The 16,860-nt window shown below is 41.6% G+C and overlaps 1 protein-coding gene across 3 annotated transcripts in view; it reads right to left on the reverse strand.

The window, feature by feature from the left end:
• The window catches only part of GALNT10 (polypeptide N-acetylgalactosaminyltransferase 10), an 84,534-nt gene that overhangs the window by 22,972 nt on the left and 44,702 nt on the right, over nt 1-16,860 (reverse strand). For all 3 annotated transcript variants that reach the window (XM_074155860.1, XM_074155859.1, XM_074155858.1), the window contains one exon: nt 13,962-14,128. In XM_074155860.1, coding sequence (XP_074011961.1) covers nt 13,962-14,128 — 167 coding nt within the window. The remainder of the gene's footprint in view (nt 1-13,961; nt 14,129-16,860) is intronic.

Raw genomic sequence — 16,860 nt, forward strand, 5'->3', positions numbered from 1 at the left:
TTCCTACTTCTCTGCAGTATTTGGCAGGGAAGGGAATACCAACATTTGTGGTCTTGGGATAGAAAAAAATTAACTCATTTTAAGTACCAGTCAGGACTTGAAACTATGATACAGATTTATATCTAGAGAAAGAATTAGGAGGGAAACATTTCCCCTGTCCTACTAGTGCAACATTTCATGGTTCATATGTTACTTTAGACCCTATAAGCTTTGGTTTCCGAATTCTGCACCGTGCAGCACATCTACAACTCTAGCGCCCTTGCTCGTAAGAGTGCCATGAACCCAATGCAGGAGGAGCAGCACTGCAGAGATCAGAACCATTCCCAGCCATCTTCCTGCATTACTCAGGCAGCATCGGTGAAACTGAAGTTCCCTCTGCCCAGCAGCATCCTGCCTCCTGCCGAGGTGCTTTGCTTCAGTTTATACACATAAGGTTGAAGACATTAGGAAGATTGGAGAGCTATTTGACACTGAAAATTCAGGGAACTTTCCCTCTCCTGCTGAAAGGCACAGGAGGAGAGGACTTGGGGATCTGCCGAATTCCCTTTCAAGCAGACAGGGCTGATTTCCCTTCCCTGTGCGTTATTTTGGCCAGTTTACAACCACTGAAACCTGAAGTGCAACTGCTCCTCTGGCATTTGTTTACAGGTTATCCCAGCCTCCAGTCCCTACTCTCCCACATGCAGACATGCTTGTTCAAGATTACAAATGAATCCATTCATATTTACTTAGATACTTGGCCTTAACATTCTGTTTAACAATTTAAGAATGAATTATACACTTCTCCTGAATCTCTCACAATGTGCAAGCCAGGCCCTCCCTGAAATAGAAAGCTCTACATCATTAAAATTAACTTCTCTCCCTGTTTTGGTGCAGATGAGTAATCTTTTAAATAGCAAAATGTGCTGTTATCCAAACAGGCAGCACTTACGCTAGTTTTAATTTTCTTTCCATGTTTTCACTCTCTGATCACTGAAGTTGGTTGGGAGGATAATAAACTGATTTAATAAATTGTACTATGAACAGCAGCCCAAATAATAGCAAACTGATTAAGCTGATCACAGCCTTCCGAGCTGAATCTTCTTAACAACAAAGAACAGGGCTGGGAAGGGAGAAAATACTATCTGTTGCTTCAGTGATTACTGTTCTGTGGTAGACTCTTAAATGGAAGGGGGCCCAGTTTCCACTGCCCATTCTGCATCAGTGCTGGGTCTCAGCACACTTTTACAAATGAAAACCGGGCAGGGAAAAAGGGTTTCTGTGGATGGGACAACAGCTGAGTGTTCCACCTCACTTGCTAATGTAGCAGTCATCACTGTTTGGATCATAACAAAGATTAAAAGAATTAGGTTTCTGGAAATCTTTTTGACTTTGTTCTCTTTCTAAATGTTTTAAAACTAAGCTTCCATTTCAGGTACAATAAAGTGCACAGAAGTGGAAGCGTGGGGCCTAAGAAATAAGCCAGACTGCAAATTGCCGGGGCAAAGACCACTTGTGCGAGGCTGTGCTGTGTGCTTCGATAGATTCAAGTGTATAAACCTCTGCTGCCTTCCCCGTACCATCAATTATTTCCTGAATTTGCAAAGGGAACATTCTCATACCTTCCTCCACCCTACAGCAGACATCCGAACCCTGCTTGGTTATGGCTTCAGGAGATACTCGTACTGAACGCAGAGACAAAGGTGTAATCTTAAAATGAGAAAATTCACATTCACTGGCATTAGCATATAAATACACCCAGACCCCAGGGAAAGTTTAGTCAGCTGCATTTCCGAGCAGGGAAATACATACAGAATAATCACCTTCACTACAGCATAACCTCTTAATCTCTCAGGAAAGTTTCATTTGTAAAGGAAGTCTATTCCAACTGTTTCTTCCTGAGGGAACCCAGAAAAATCCATTTACTCATCCTTCCTTCATGTTGTAAGGTTTAAGCGTCTTTTGTTCGTTAGAAGCAGTGAAGCCAACCTGTGGTATATGCATCAGTTCTTAAGCCCTGTACACCAACTCCCTGGTCAACCCACAACATCAATTTTTCCTCCTATGCCATAACTCATCTTTCCCAGGAGGAACAGCCATTCTCATTAGTTTACTCTTCTCCTTTCCCATTTCATTAAATATGTATCAAGATTAAAGCATCCACTTAGGTTTTTTCCTCTTCTGTTGACAACATTTGATCTAAAGAGGTGATTTTGTGACTCTCAGTCATTTCCTTGTTGATTGCTTTTAACATCAGAGAGAACGTTTTGCTGACACACAGAGTAGATAGCTGCAGTTTTTGGCCTATGTAGCCTTTGTAGCAGCTGAAACAGGAGTGAACTCCTTGTAGCGCACTTAACATTCAGCTCAAGTTTGATGTAGCCATGGTGACTAGCAGGAAGGGTATTACTGTCCCAAATACTGCCTTCAATCCAGGGAATCTGTGCCCTCATCTTAAGGCCAAATAAGTGGGTTTGATTATCCACTAGTTTAACCAAGCGAATGCCTGCACTCCTGTTTGATGCCAACACACTGCTACTAAACTGATAAACATTGTACGGGCAGGTGAAAACACTGAAAAACATTAAGACAAGTGACCATACCAGCGGCATCACCGCTTCCAGCAGTCTGAGGCTAATATACACACCCCACACTGGGTCAGGTTCCTGTGAATTTATACTACTCCCCTTTTCACACAAGAATTAAAAATCATCAGAGCCTAGATTAGTCTTTAATTGCTTTTAAGCTACATCACTGACTGTCTTCTGAGCACTGGAAAGACAAGCAGGGGTGCAAAAGTGTTTCAGGAGCTTGCTCATAGGACGGAACAAACGCAACTGAAGACGACACCTCTGCAATCCACAGGCTTCAGAACAGAGCGGGTGCACAGGGACGGAGTGGGAACAAGCTGCTGTGCTAGATGGGTTATCTGCATCTGCTTCTGGTGAGCACGTCAGTACATTCACTGCTGATAGCGATGTCCTGGATAGTATATCATGACATGAACCTAAAGCCTACGATGACAGCAAGACAAAACTCGCCATCATTCGGGGAGATGAAGTGTTAAGACATTTCACGCTGAAACATTTTGGAACAGATCAAAGTTGCGAGATTAAAGCCTTAAAAGTCACTGAATTTTGCTGGGGAAAAAAAGAAAAAAAAAACCAACCAAAAATACCCAAAAAAACCCCCAACCCAAAACAAACCAGTCCTCAGAGATTCAGCTTTGCCTTTATCAGCATGATTCATGTACAAAGAACTTCTTGGCCTGAAAGTATCTGTTCTGTGCAAACCAACCAAAAGTGAAAGATTCCAGAAAGAGCACAAGAATTAACAGAAAATTCTACTCTGGACTTTTGTCTTGTTAGAGAATAGAGGTTCAAGATGTAACCCACTTGAAAGTTTGCTTTGATTTGTTAGGAATGCATCCCTTTGGAGTCCCAAGGCTTTGATCTCAAATGAAGAACAACTATGAAGGCTAAAATTAATAGCACAAACCTACAAAATTTTTTGCTTTGGGGTTGCAGCCAAATGGAATATTGGAAAACTGATAATTCTTCATCCCTACAATAATGCTCATACGTTAATAACCATGAATGACAAAGGAAAAACATGTTTGTCTTGTAGTCTGTATGTCAGAGAACAGAAAATGAAGTATTTGGCAAAGAAAAAAAAAATTACCAATACAGCTGCAGGAAAAATACAGATACATTTGACTTGTAGTAACAAACTCTGGAATGTCAGAAGTATATTTTACAAACTACTACTTTACTCTTCTTCTAGATCACTTTGCCATCAGTTCCAAATGCTCTTGTTTACTTTATTGTCAAGAAATGCAACTATCACAGTAAGTCAGTGACATCTGCCAGAAAGGTCAATAAATCTATTAAAATCCTGAAGCACAAATCCAGGACTGAAACCAAAACTAAACCATCTCACGGACAATATTGTTCTCAACTGACACAGTCATTTTGGCTGGGTGACAGAGGGGAGAAGGTGGTACCAATAGCTGAATGTACCCTGCTTTTAAATCTAGAGCCTTGGCTTCCACTGTCCAGCGTGGGAAATGGCCGGGTTCCACTGGAGACATCAGTGCCTGCTTAGCTTGTGGGTAACAGGCAATAGTGGTCCTCATGACTTTTATGAATAGATGCTATAAGGGAGAGAATGAGTGTGTGTTTCTTTACTAAGAAAATATCACTGCAATTAGAACTACATAGAAAAGGATTGTTTTAGATTATCCACTTTTATTTTTAAATTGCAGCGGCATTAACTTCCAATTTTCTCAAAGTGAAGAAGTTTCCACCTTTATCAAAGTCCTTATGTAGGAACAGCTGCTTTGTCAATACCACCCAAAACGCATGCTTAAATAGCAGAAACTATGATTACCAATAATAGACATCATATATGAGTCCTGGCAGAGGGTGTTTGAATCACATTTCTAATTAACTTCTATACAGAAGCAGCTGTAAAACATTAAAATGCTTATTTGCGCTGCAGCTGGCAGAGATCTAGGATTTTTGACTCCCAGCAGATGAGGACACGTACTTCAAGGTGAGGAGAATAAAATTAAAGCTGTTTTCCTGCAAACTTCCACTAATAGAAGCTACATGCATAGGGTTTCTTAGTAGCAAGCAATGTGGTTAGATTTATTTAATGAGCTGTAATGGAAACTCTGCTCCTCAATTATTATTTTTTTTTTTAAACTTTAGTTTGCCAGACATCCTTCACTACACAATAATTAGCTGAGAAAGAGATCACAGTAAACTGGACCATTTAAAGCCACCTCATCTCCTTTCTAGAAGAATCCTTCAGCTGTAGCAACCGATGTGAAAGATGATGAAGAGTAAACTGGTGAGTTAAATTTAGACTGTAACAAAAAAAGCTAAAGTAAACAACTACAATGGGGCTTTGGGTCCCTTAAAACACAAGAGAACATATTTTTAATACTCTCCAGCCACTGCCTGATGAACAATGCAGGTTTTAAATATCCCTTTATGAAGGGTATACACAAGTACAGAAATGGTGTTTAAAGGCATGTTAAAAATGAACACTCAAAAAAGAAAACCATAAAACTGAATCCCATCTGCATTTCACTCCAGATCCAAAGCAAGCTCTGTCACCAGCAGTTGTCTCAAGTATCCCACACCCACAAGACACTGCCAGAAATGGAGAATAACAAGTCATTCTCTTTTCATAAACCAAAATCTGACATCTGCATCACTTTTCATTTTCTTGCCCCACTCCATTTGGTGCTCACTACAGAACAGAGCATTGGGGAGTTCACAAATTCACTCCTACATCAGTGTACATGCTCTCCTCTGCTACCTGGAAGTCACACCGGAGTTTGGATAACGAACATCACATCTAGGCTGTGGGTCACAACCACTTATATGACTGTGAAGCCTATTTCACTTTGTGGTATTTGTGCCACTACCAGAATCAGTGAATGTTCACCAAAGCCACATCACTTTCTGTGTGGAAAAATGCCATCGGTACTGGCTTCCATCAGAAGCACTTTAATAATGGAAGTCTTAGAACTTGACCGAGAGCTGCTCGCTGTGACTTTATGCACCTGGTAGTGTTAAACCACAAGACAAATGACCAGGCTCACAAACTGAGCATCAACGAGAGCCTCAGATTTAATGAGATACAGATATCACAATGAGTATGTTTCATGACAGACAATTTCATTCTAATGAAAGTAAAGCGTACATTTGCTTCCTCAGACTTCCAAGTCTCTCCACCCAGAAGAACCAACCTTCTCCCATCACGCAAGGGGAGATCTCGCTGGCAGTTACTTCAAAGCTGTTATTTATAACAGTCTACACAGACCTGAGATGGTCTGCAATGAATTCCAACAGCAAGGAAGAAACCTCTATTCTGTGACTTAGTTTACAAAAATCATCTTTTTATCAGTTGCTTGAGACAATTGCTACTACGACTTCTGCAAGAGACCTTGAAAGCAATATTTAAAAAAGGTTGTGGAAAAGCGTAGTTGCCTAAGAAAAGCTTGGCGTTTTCTTTTTTTAAATATGTTAAGGTAAAAAGCTTTAAAAGAATCACATTCAGAATTCAGTAAGAGACTCTCACCATTTTGTCCTAAAGCATAGTCACTCCACATTCTGAGATGTACCAACCAGGTTCACTTTAGCACATTTAAGAGGAGGGGGGGAAAAAAAAAAAAAAAATACTTTTACAATGCATGTGCCTAAAGATGAAAAGATAATCTCTTCAGCTGCCTAAATCCTTTACTGTTCCATTTAAAGATCAAAAGAATTCAAGTATTAAACCCTTTTCTATTTCAGATACTAAGAACATGATTTCTTTCAATTAAGGCTTGGCAGATGTGGTTAATGGAACAGAGCTGTATTTGCTACATACCTGATGCTGCACCAAATGACGCATTAATCACCCCTCGCCGTCTCCCCTCAGTCACTACTTAGTGACTTCTGCCCTTCAGACCAAATTATGCCGCGCGGTTCAGCCAAGAGGCCTTACCCACATTTGCTTTTCCATTCAGATTATCCCATATGGCTTCCTCCAGAATTACTCGTACTGCAATATATAGAGATTTAAAAAGTCACGGGGATTTATCTTTAAAGGGGAAAAAAAGAGGGATTTGGTGGTGGCTCCCTCTGACGCCCGGTGGACGGATGGGCTCTGGGAGTCCCCTGCCAGTAAAGGTTCAAGCAAGCTACAGGCGGCGTGGAGACGGTGCAAAGCAAAGGAAGGTGACCATTCATGGGGAGAGAGGGCAAACGAAGGGGAAAATGTTGGTCAAAACCATGACACCGCTTGTGAAAAACACTCCTTGGACTCCTTTATTAAAAGGCCTAAAAGCCTCTTGCTGCCTTTTGAAGATGAGCAGTGGCCACAAGCCAGAGTCTGGGCTTGTGATGCTTTGCTGTCTCCCAAACGTCAAAGAGCAGCCCTAATTCTTACTGCACAAAGTCCTGCTGAAAAAACACAACCAAGAAAAAAAAGTGAGTAAAAGCAGGGAAAGAATGAGACAAATTTTAAGATGGCTGAACAAATATTTTCAGGACTCCTAAACAGATATAATTTTCACGAATTAAAATAAGGCTCAAGGAAACAGGGTAGTCTTGGAAGAAAGACAAAGCTGAAATCCAGAACCTCCCTAATCATCTCCCCAAGGGAAAATGAGATCCCATACACCTTGCTCATAACAAAATTTTCTCCTCCAAATCAAATATAGCCAAGTATTCATGCCTCTTGGATAATCACATCCTAAAATATACCCTGTTTAATCTAAAAGCCAGAAGGTTGACTTTGCCAATGTCATTGTCATACGGGCTTAAATATATCCGAGTACTTCAGCTGAGAGCGTTACTGCCTCCCAGTCACAGGTGCAGATTTTGACTGGTTACCGTAAGAAGGATGTTAGGTTTCTGTGTACTGCCGCTGCACAGCCGTACAGTGCCGTAAGGCAGACAGCCCGGCTGGATGAACGCTTCCAGAACAATCCTGATGTTTGGAGACTGCAGTATTTTCAGTGCTGCCACATTCAACTTCGTTACTGAATCAACACAGCGCTTTGCCTGTAACACCTGCTTTAGAGATGACTGATGCTGCCGTTCTCATTCTTCAACAGGGGACAACGCTTGTTCTAAAACACTGTCATTTATACAAAAGTAGTACTAAAAACGAGTAAGAACAGGTTGTCAATCAATATGCAAACAATTGAACACTGAAACGTGACTTTTATATGAAATTTAAGCACTTAGCCACAATCACTGATTTCTGTCATGCTAAGCCATAAAATAAGATATACCCAAAGTGCTTCTGAACCACCCCTGTGCTGTGTACGTTTTCCTCCCTGGGCAGAACTAGCCCCAAGTATGCAGCAAGATGTTTCTTTTAAATGACATTCAGCAATTAAGTTGGAGCCTTCTAGCACATAGTAAGTGTACAATGTCTTCAATAATTTAAAATTTTTCATTGCTGCAAAGGGTGAAGAGATAAAAACCCTACCCCATTTTACATTAAAGGGCTGAAAAATACATGATAATAGTTTGTTCCAGATAAACATACAAATGCAAACAATTAGTTCAAGTTTAAGAGGTATTGCTGTTTAGAGGGTTATACCTTTTGGTGACTTGACAAGGGAACTGGGCACACAGGGTGCTTGTGCAACCTGCTTTGTTAGGTCTACTCTTCTGATACATTTGGATTCCCTCATTTCTGAAGATTTTTCTTACTTATAAAAGGCATCTTGACTTTCAACACTGCCTCCCATAACACCCTCACGGGCAAACTGATGAAATCTGGGCTAGATAAGCAGAGGTGGACAGAAAACTAGCTGAGCTCTGAAGGTTGTAATCAGCAGCACAAAGCCGAGCTGGAGGCCCACACTGTCACTAGCTGTGCATCCCAGTGGCCGATGTCAGGGACATCTTCATGCAAGACCTGGATGAGGGGACTGAGTGCACCCTCAGAAGATCTGCAGATGATACAAGCCTGGGAGGCATGGCTCATGGCTGACATGCCACTCAGAGAACTTTTGACAGGCAAGAGAAATGGGCCAACAGGAACCTCAAGAAGTTCAAAGGGAAATGCAAATTTCTGCACCCGGGGAGGAGTAACCCCGTACAGCTGTACTGACCCCGCAGCTGGAAAGAAGCTTTGCAAAAAAAGACCTGGGAATCCTTGGGCACAAGTTGAAGTGCAAGAAATACTGCTTAAACATAATATTTTTTTAAGTCTTTATTTTTTTTTTAAACTAAGTCACTGTAAGAGTGACTGAACAGCAGAGCAGGTTCCCCAGACACATTATGGAGTCTCCATCCTCGGAGATTTTCAAAACTTGAGTAAATAAGATCTTGAGAAACCTGCTGTAGCTGAACATAGGGGTTGGGTTAGACGTCTCCAGATGTCCTTTCCAACCTCAACTATATGTGATTCTGTACATGTTCCAGTCCAACCTCCACCTGAAAGAGATCTCTTCTCCAAAACAGACAGAGGAGAGTTTGAGTTCTGCTTTTCATTCAGTAGTACTATATACTTGACGTTCCACTGCTGTACAGAGCTACCAAATACATATCAGGTGAAAAGCAAAGAACATTTAGACAAGCATTCTGCAAAGAGAAGATGTGCCATCCTCTGCCCTCTATTGCTTCAGCTTAAGGCTGTTCATTTATCTAGCGAGAGACAGAGGACAGCTTTACCTTTGTTCATGCATACAGCAGAGGTGTCCACAAGCTACAAGAATTAGATGGAAACCAACAATCCATTTTGTACAAGACAGACACTAGAGATGAACGGCTCAATTCTTACAGCCACAGCCAGATTCAGACTGAAGGTCTGGGGACTGAAGCAGACCCTGAAGAATCCCAAACCACCCGTCTGTTACTCATTGCCTGCTATCAATAATAAAATGCCATCAGCACCAATACAAAAACCTGCAGTGTTACAAACTGACCTGCATTTCAACTTCTGTTCCCTTCCTCCCATTTCTATGATATAATAGAAGCCACTTACCACTCAGCAGCACTGTAATTAAATAATCAAAGAGCAAACAAATTTCACATCTGACAGTCCCCAGGAGAAAACTGATATACACGAAAAAAGCATTTTAGTTTACTTAGGGCCATTCTCATAACAAGAAGCTCAGAGGGATATAATTAGTACCCTGCAAGCCAGCATATGAAAAGGCTTAATTTAACTGAGATCAGAACTAAAGAATAGCTATAGAAATTAAAAGTGAAGCCACAAATCCACACAGGACTGCCACAGCTAAGCGTTTTTATGATCAGGAATTCTAAAGTCGTAATTCACATGTATCACATTCTGATTTCCACTTATCCAGAAGGGTAGGTGTTATTTTGGACCTCAAACAGCTGAGGTTAATCTGAGGAGGTCAGTCTGTGGGTCTTTAGCAGTTCCCAGTAGCACGCAGGAAGAGGCAGACAACACTGGGCAGGTTGGTTCTTTTCTCCAACAACTGTCTGCTGATTTGGTGCCTCCCTCCTCAATAATACCTATATCCTTCTGCACATGAAATCCCTAAAATTGTTTTGAAATGCTTATGGGCAGGAGAAGAAAGTCCTTATATCACAGGGATCCCAACTAAGTTTGTAGGGAAAAAAGACCAAGCTTTCATAGTCTTACTGGGAACACTACATTGACACTAGAGACTACTATTAGAGGAAGTAGGAAATAGCCCCACAATATTTACTCTGTTGTGACCAATGGCACATGCTGGAAAGCAGTTTCTTTTAAGCTACCCCAACCTAACAAGGGAATTCCCACAAAGACAGCTGCTGGAGGGAACAACACGGATCGTACCTCAGGGCAAACTGGATGCTACCACTGTACTGTGTTAGACTGATCCCACTGACAAGTAGCCTTTCCCAGAGCACTGTGGTTGATGGGGATTCCAGCACTAAATTTGTTTGAATACTAGATTTCCATCATTTACATTATACTATAGGCATGCACAAAAAATTCCAGACAGCAAGTTGTTCCAGCACATTTCTATTTTTCAAATACAAAGCCTAGGAAACATTCCAAAAACCCAACTCGTAAAGCTTTTGCTGCGCGCTGTTAAGATTTGCTGTCATCAGGACAGCCTTTTTTGCTTGAAAAATGTTTATTGCTAAAGGTCACAGAATTGTCTCTCTCAAACAAATTAAGAAATAAATGGCTGTTGACACTTCCAGATGATGATTCATCTGCCCGAGAGCTCCAATAATGCAAAGCAGCACAGCTGCCTCTCAGGTATGCTGCAGACCACAGCAGCCACCAGCTAGCCCAGAAATCTGTCTTCACTCTCCTGTCACTCTGTCAGCCAACTTCTCAACCCTCTTCATAGTCACACCAAAAATTCCTTGCTCTCAAGCTTAAAAACAGACGAAAAACATATGAAAGTAACATCTGTCAGAAGAAAAAACACCGATGTGTGCAGTAGCGAGGTTTCCATACTTAACTATTTCTATTATTAGCAAAGTCCTCCTTACTTCACGTGAAGCAAAGATTCTCTGTGTATAAGATAGAAGGCTGGAAGAGGCTGCTGGATTAACACTACCATCACCACCTACAGAAGCTGGCACAGCAGCAGAAAGAGAGAGCAACACAAACAGAACTTCAGGGGCAACTGGACAAAGCCCGGTACGTTTAACCCCAACACAGGTCAGTACACAGGAAATGCCAGCCACGGGGAGAGAGTCTCCTTGCCAGGCAAAGCCAAGTTCTTGAAGGTTCATCTTTTTAAAGAGTTATTGAAGTGCTCGAGGTCTGTTTAGACAACCCTTGAGCGAAATGCCATCATGAGGTACAGCAGAGCGTATCTGATATTTTATCTTGTCAGGGTAAGCTCTCGATAAAAAAAAAAAATTAATAATAGATTTTTATTGAGCGATTATCCTTTTCATCTTTTGCTTTTCACTGGAGTTTATGATGACTATTTACTGATCTCTTTGGGGAAGAAGCTGACATTTACTGTTCATACTTATGCCCCTCTGATCTCAAATGTGGCCTCTACTATCACTAAGTCCAACAGTGATTCTATAATTTCAGAAGAAAGATGCTGTTACACATTTGTGGGACTAGCATTTGAAACAGAAGCACAGCATTCCACCTTCCAGACTATGAAGAGGACTAATCATTTATGATTTTCGAAGAAAATCAAGAAATCTCTCCTCATTCTTTTTACTGCTCACTGGTTCTGTGGCACAGCAGTGATGATCATCAGCATAGACACAGGGTTTATATCACCTGCCCAATTTAATCATGAGAAACAGATAACCAGAGCAGTGGCCCAACAGTCCAAGTCCAAGAATGTGCACTTTTCAAATGCTGGTTGGTTTTTTTTTGTTTGTTTGTTTTTTTTTAAATACATACAATGGATAAATTAAAACCAGAAATTTGTAACCAGCAGCCATGCAAGTCAAGATCATGTGTTCAGGACTTAACAGCCTCCTGAAGACTACAGATCTATTTAAACCCAGGATGGGATGTGGAAGCCAACCCCAGTGTGGTTAGAGAAGAACTCCGACTGCTGGAGAAGGAGCAGTAGCCACCAGGAAACGCTACAGTGCAGAGCCAGAACTGACAGCAGTGAAACAAAAATGTTTCATCCTAACCAGTAATTGTCCCAAAGTGCATAGATCAACAGAGCTATCAGGAAAACACTGGTTTAAAAAGAAAAAAAAGAAAAAAAAAAAGAAAAAAAAGGTTTTATTAGCGCTTTCTTTGCTTGTGTGTTGACTGTCCAACATCAGCAGTCTTTTATAGCCATCTATAAATAGATGCTGCACACAAATTAATCTCAGCTACTTCTTGCAACCTCTGTATGAAAGATGGATGACTGACGGAGAAGAGCTTGCATCTTATCAGAGGCAGGTGGAACAGAGCAGGAGAGAGCTGGACAAACAGCACGTGTCCAGACTGGCGAGAAGCAGGGGTGGGGGAGCCAGGAGTGCTCTTTTTCGCCTGGTTAGAAGGGCACATCTAGAGAACAAGGAAAATAGATCCACAGGAAACCCGCTCTCATTACTTCCACTTCTCTCAAAAGAAACTACACAATTCAGCTGTAGTTACAGCATGAGTTTGTCTAATTTGCTTCTAGAGTGAGTAGCAATAAAGAGACCTTGTTGGGAGGGTGTGTTTTTGGTTTGTTTTTTATTTTTTCCCCTCTCTCCAGCTTAGTTTGAAACTCCTCTAAAGAAATATTTATTTCATATAACATCGATTTGTTCAAACCAACGTGCCTTGCTTGCAAACTCGTTAGAGATGTACTTTAGAGCAAATACTATAGCTTTTGGATAGTGCTTATTTGGAAGTCAGTATAGGTCAGAACACTAAATACTCACGAGGTTATTTCCAAGCTCATTTTAGGAGCTTCCTACATGTTAGATTTTTGGAGGTGTATCCTTTAGTATTCGTGTAGAGAGCTCTTTTCCCCCAGTTGAGTAATTTCAGTGGCAGGACTCGAACTCTGCAGCTTCTAAAGCTAAGTAGTCTTAGTCACTTTAAAGGAGAAAATAGACTTGCTAGATCTGATCATAACGCCTTAAAGTCACCGTACCCTCTTCAACACAGGAGAACACCAGCTGTTTCAGAGGACTTTCCACGTGCTCTTTCTAGCTATGCAATGTCCACATGATAGAGGCAGTCATTCCTCCTTCACTTGATTGCCTTTTCCACCATAGCAAGGGTGCAAACCACAAGACAAAGTCTAGCTTAATCTATATATATCACATCGCATTTAAATGGTTCAGAGAAAAAGATCCCTTGCCTTTCTGCTAGAGAACAAGAAATTCGGCAAATACATCTACCCATTACTGCTGCAATTACAAGTGGCTGTTCCATTTGTGGCGATGTGTTATGTCAGTGACCACACATTTTTGCATGTAGCACTTAAACCCAATCCCAAATGACTACTACTGGCAATGCAGTACAAAATAAAGAATGCACTTGCAAGTCAGCAAGTGAGAGCAGGCAAAGTTTTGAATGTTGCAGATTTACTTCTCAGAAGCACAAAATTCAGGAGAAAAGCCAAATCACAGGCAGTCCGAGGTGGACTTTTATCAAGGCTTCTTTTACCATTCTCTGCCTCTAGAAAAAAAACGCAGAACATGAAGAGTGAGCTGTTCCCCCCTTTTTTTATTATTTTGGTATTCCAAGGGTAAAACACTTAACCCTGGGGTTAAATGCTTAGGGCTACACAGGCCCTTAGCAGAATATTAGAATCAGCTTCCCTGTTTACTCACGTTGTCCAAAACACAGGACAGCCCATGCCATCAGTAGCTAAATCAGCAAAAATTGAATATGGAACATGAATTTCTTGCTAGGCTTTTGGCCTTTCAAATGTACTGGAGCAAGGTTCACCTGAGCTGTTCTGTTGGCAACTAAAACAACCTCAAGTCATTAAACACATATTTGCAAGTTCATTGATCCCTTAGGTAGTTAAACACAGGCAGGTAAACATAGGTAGAGATGTTATATACAAGTTACCATACCTCTGTCACTGAAGTCATCCACCAACACTATCTCCGCGATCAGCTCAGGAGGGGAGCGGTTTAGGACACTGTGGACTGTCCGGAGGAGAGAGGACCATCCTTCATTGTGGAAAGGTATTATCACACTGGTGTTCGGCAGCTTCTCCAGGTACAGCTTATTCTTGCAGCTGGACATAGACAGAGTAAGGTTAAAAGGTGGTGCCAAAAAACACCAGCACTTCCATTTAATTACCATCAAGTAACTTAGTTCATCCTTTACTCCTCAAACTAATGCAAAGTGCCTGAAAAAAGCACCCCAACTTTCAGGCCTTATCAAGCCAGCATTGACCTGATCTAGTCCACTTGGCCAAAAAAAAAAATTCCATATGAAGTGAGGATGTTGATGTCCAGTGACACTTAGCAACACAAAATCAGAGGGATCTATTAGGTGCTGAAGTTGCTTTGAAAGGAAACTCCAGTTATAGCTTAAGATACAAGTGTCTTTAAAATACTTGTTTTTTCCTGCCCTTAAACCTCAAAGATCACTAGGAAGAGCAATTTCTACAAAGTTGTTTCAGAGGTGAATATATCTCTTCTAGGCACTATCAGTGTATTGGTTTAACTCACTTATTCCCAGTTTTCAGAGAAGCAAATCACTCCAATCATCCAAATTTTGTAAACAAAATGCGCAGAAGTAAGGATTTTGTGTGACAGCATCTTCCCCAAACAGTCCCAGAAGTTTGAGACGTTATGAACAATAGACAGAAGAGAAAGGATACTTGCATGGTGAGAACTGCTCAATAAACAAACCCACCTCTCTCAGTAATAGGTCAAGCTCCAAATTCTACCGAAGGCTTCCTTTGTCATGCTGGATAGACTATTTAAATCTTACTTTTCCTAACCAATCAACCTTGTGTTCTCCATTTTTCAGCAGGTCTAGTTTGACACCTAGGATCAGTTCTGCAGACAGAAGTGAAGGAAGTTGGGCTTTGAACACAAAGCACTGGAGAACTTGGGTAAGGTTGGAGAGTCAACTCTGCACAGTCCCTGTATCGATCCCTTGAATTTGAGGGTATTTCCCCACAGCATTAATCATCTTAATTTTGCCTCTCGGGAGTGTTTTCAAGGTAGCTTCATGAAGAAAATTCCAACTGCAGCAATAAGTGCAGTGCTTATTTTCCTGCAGGTGTGGCCCTTGTAGTAGAGTTTGAACATTGTTAAACGGGTAACATCCAAAGCCATAAAACAAACAACTGTAGTTAAAGAATACTCAGCAGCTGTTAGCTAGGGGACAAAAATGTACTACATTCCCCGAACCCCACACATCCGGGCCAAAATAGACTGAAGTGGCTATGTGAATAGAGATTTTTAGAATATGTTAATGACATTGCTAGCAGGACGGGCTGCCCTCTTTTCCAGTAGCTGGGGATGGACGTGGTGCTCTACTCCCTGCCCTGCCACGACACCAGACCTCTTGCACAGGCTGCACCAGAGCCCACTCCCTCCTACCAGGTGCTTGGCTGGGCTTTTACTACCTGCACACTGCAGCGTACACACACAGGTAATTTAATTCCCTCCCTGTTCCCCAAAGGGCAGATGGGAACAGAAGTGGCTCTGGCAGTGGCAGCTTTTTCCTAGTACCTTTCCCAGGGAACAGAGAAGGCTGCACCTATGTTATACAAGCTCAATAAATCTGTGATTACAGGAAGTGCCTGCGTGAAAGGACAGTAGCTTATTCTGGGTCTAATGAATTGCCTTGGGGTGCTGCCAAGAGCTTGCAGGCGCTGGCTGCAATGCACAGATGCAAGATGCAAAATAAAGCTGCATGGACGGCTTTCATCCAGCCCTTGGCATTGCAACCTTAACCTTCTCCCGAGACAGCTACTACCTACAATTCTGTTCCAATATGAAACAAGAGCCCCCAACTAACTTTTCTTAAACTGGAATTCTCATTTTCTGACTAACAAGTGGCAAACTTTAACTATTAAGTTTAACCATTAAGCACGGAGAGAAATTGTTTCCCTCCAGCAATCACATCTACAATTGCTTTACAAGATGTGCAAAATTAGTATTTAATATTAAAAAACCCAGAAGCACTTAAAGGAAATGTTAGCAGGGGAAGACACAACTGTTGAAACAAACAGCTGTACGTGCACACCCTCCAGCCCCTTGATTCCCATGAGTAACAGAAAGCAGAGGTGACACTGTTTGGTATATAAAAGTCCACACAAACCATCCTGCAAGTGAGCAAACACATTGGCTGCTTCTTTGTCCTTCCCCACCCAGGCCAGCTGGTGGGGAGAATCCCAACTGTGTCCCCAAAGCTTACCTAAAGGACAAGACAGATGCTGCGTTTTTCCCCAGTTCGCCTTCTCCTTACCCTCCCCGCTGTCTGTGGGCACATCTCCAAATTACAGTCTCTACTCTCTCTTCCGATATGTAAAAGGCTCAGTAAAGTAAATGCTCTGACACACAGCTTGTTTCTTTCTAGAATGCTCTTTATGGACTTCATCTCAGCTGAACTTCATTATACCAGACCATTTCAAGTATATCTTTTTTAACATGCACAGGGAATGCACAACAGACCTTTTAAGTCGCGAATTCCTTTACTGCAAATCTCCATTATATGTAACCCCACTCCCTGCCCAGCTAATCCTGGCACCCATTATACACACCCTGTTCATCCTCTCCTTGAGACCTCCACAATTATAACAGGCTACATTGGGGTAAAGATGTGTCAAGCAATAAGCAAACCAGCTGCAGTGGCATCATTAATCACAGCTTAAGTTATTGGTGACACAGACACTTCACTTATTAATTTTAACCAGGGACTGGAGTTAGAAGTTTCACATTTTAAGAAAGTTTAAATATCAGAATTAGCAATGAGGAGTCAACAACTTTGGGAAACAATGGGGAATAT

Source organism: Numenius arquata, chromosome 11 (genome assembly GCF_964106895.1).
Source record: "Numenius arquata chromosome 11, bNumArq3.hap1.1, whole genome shotgun sequence".
NCBI classification, from domain to species: domain Eukaryota; kingdom Metazoa; phylum Chordata; class Aves; order Charadriiformes; family Scolopacidae; genus Numenius; species Numenius arquata.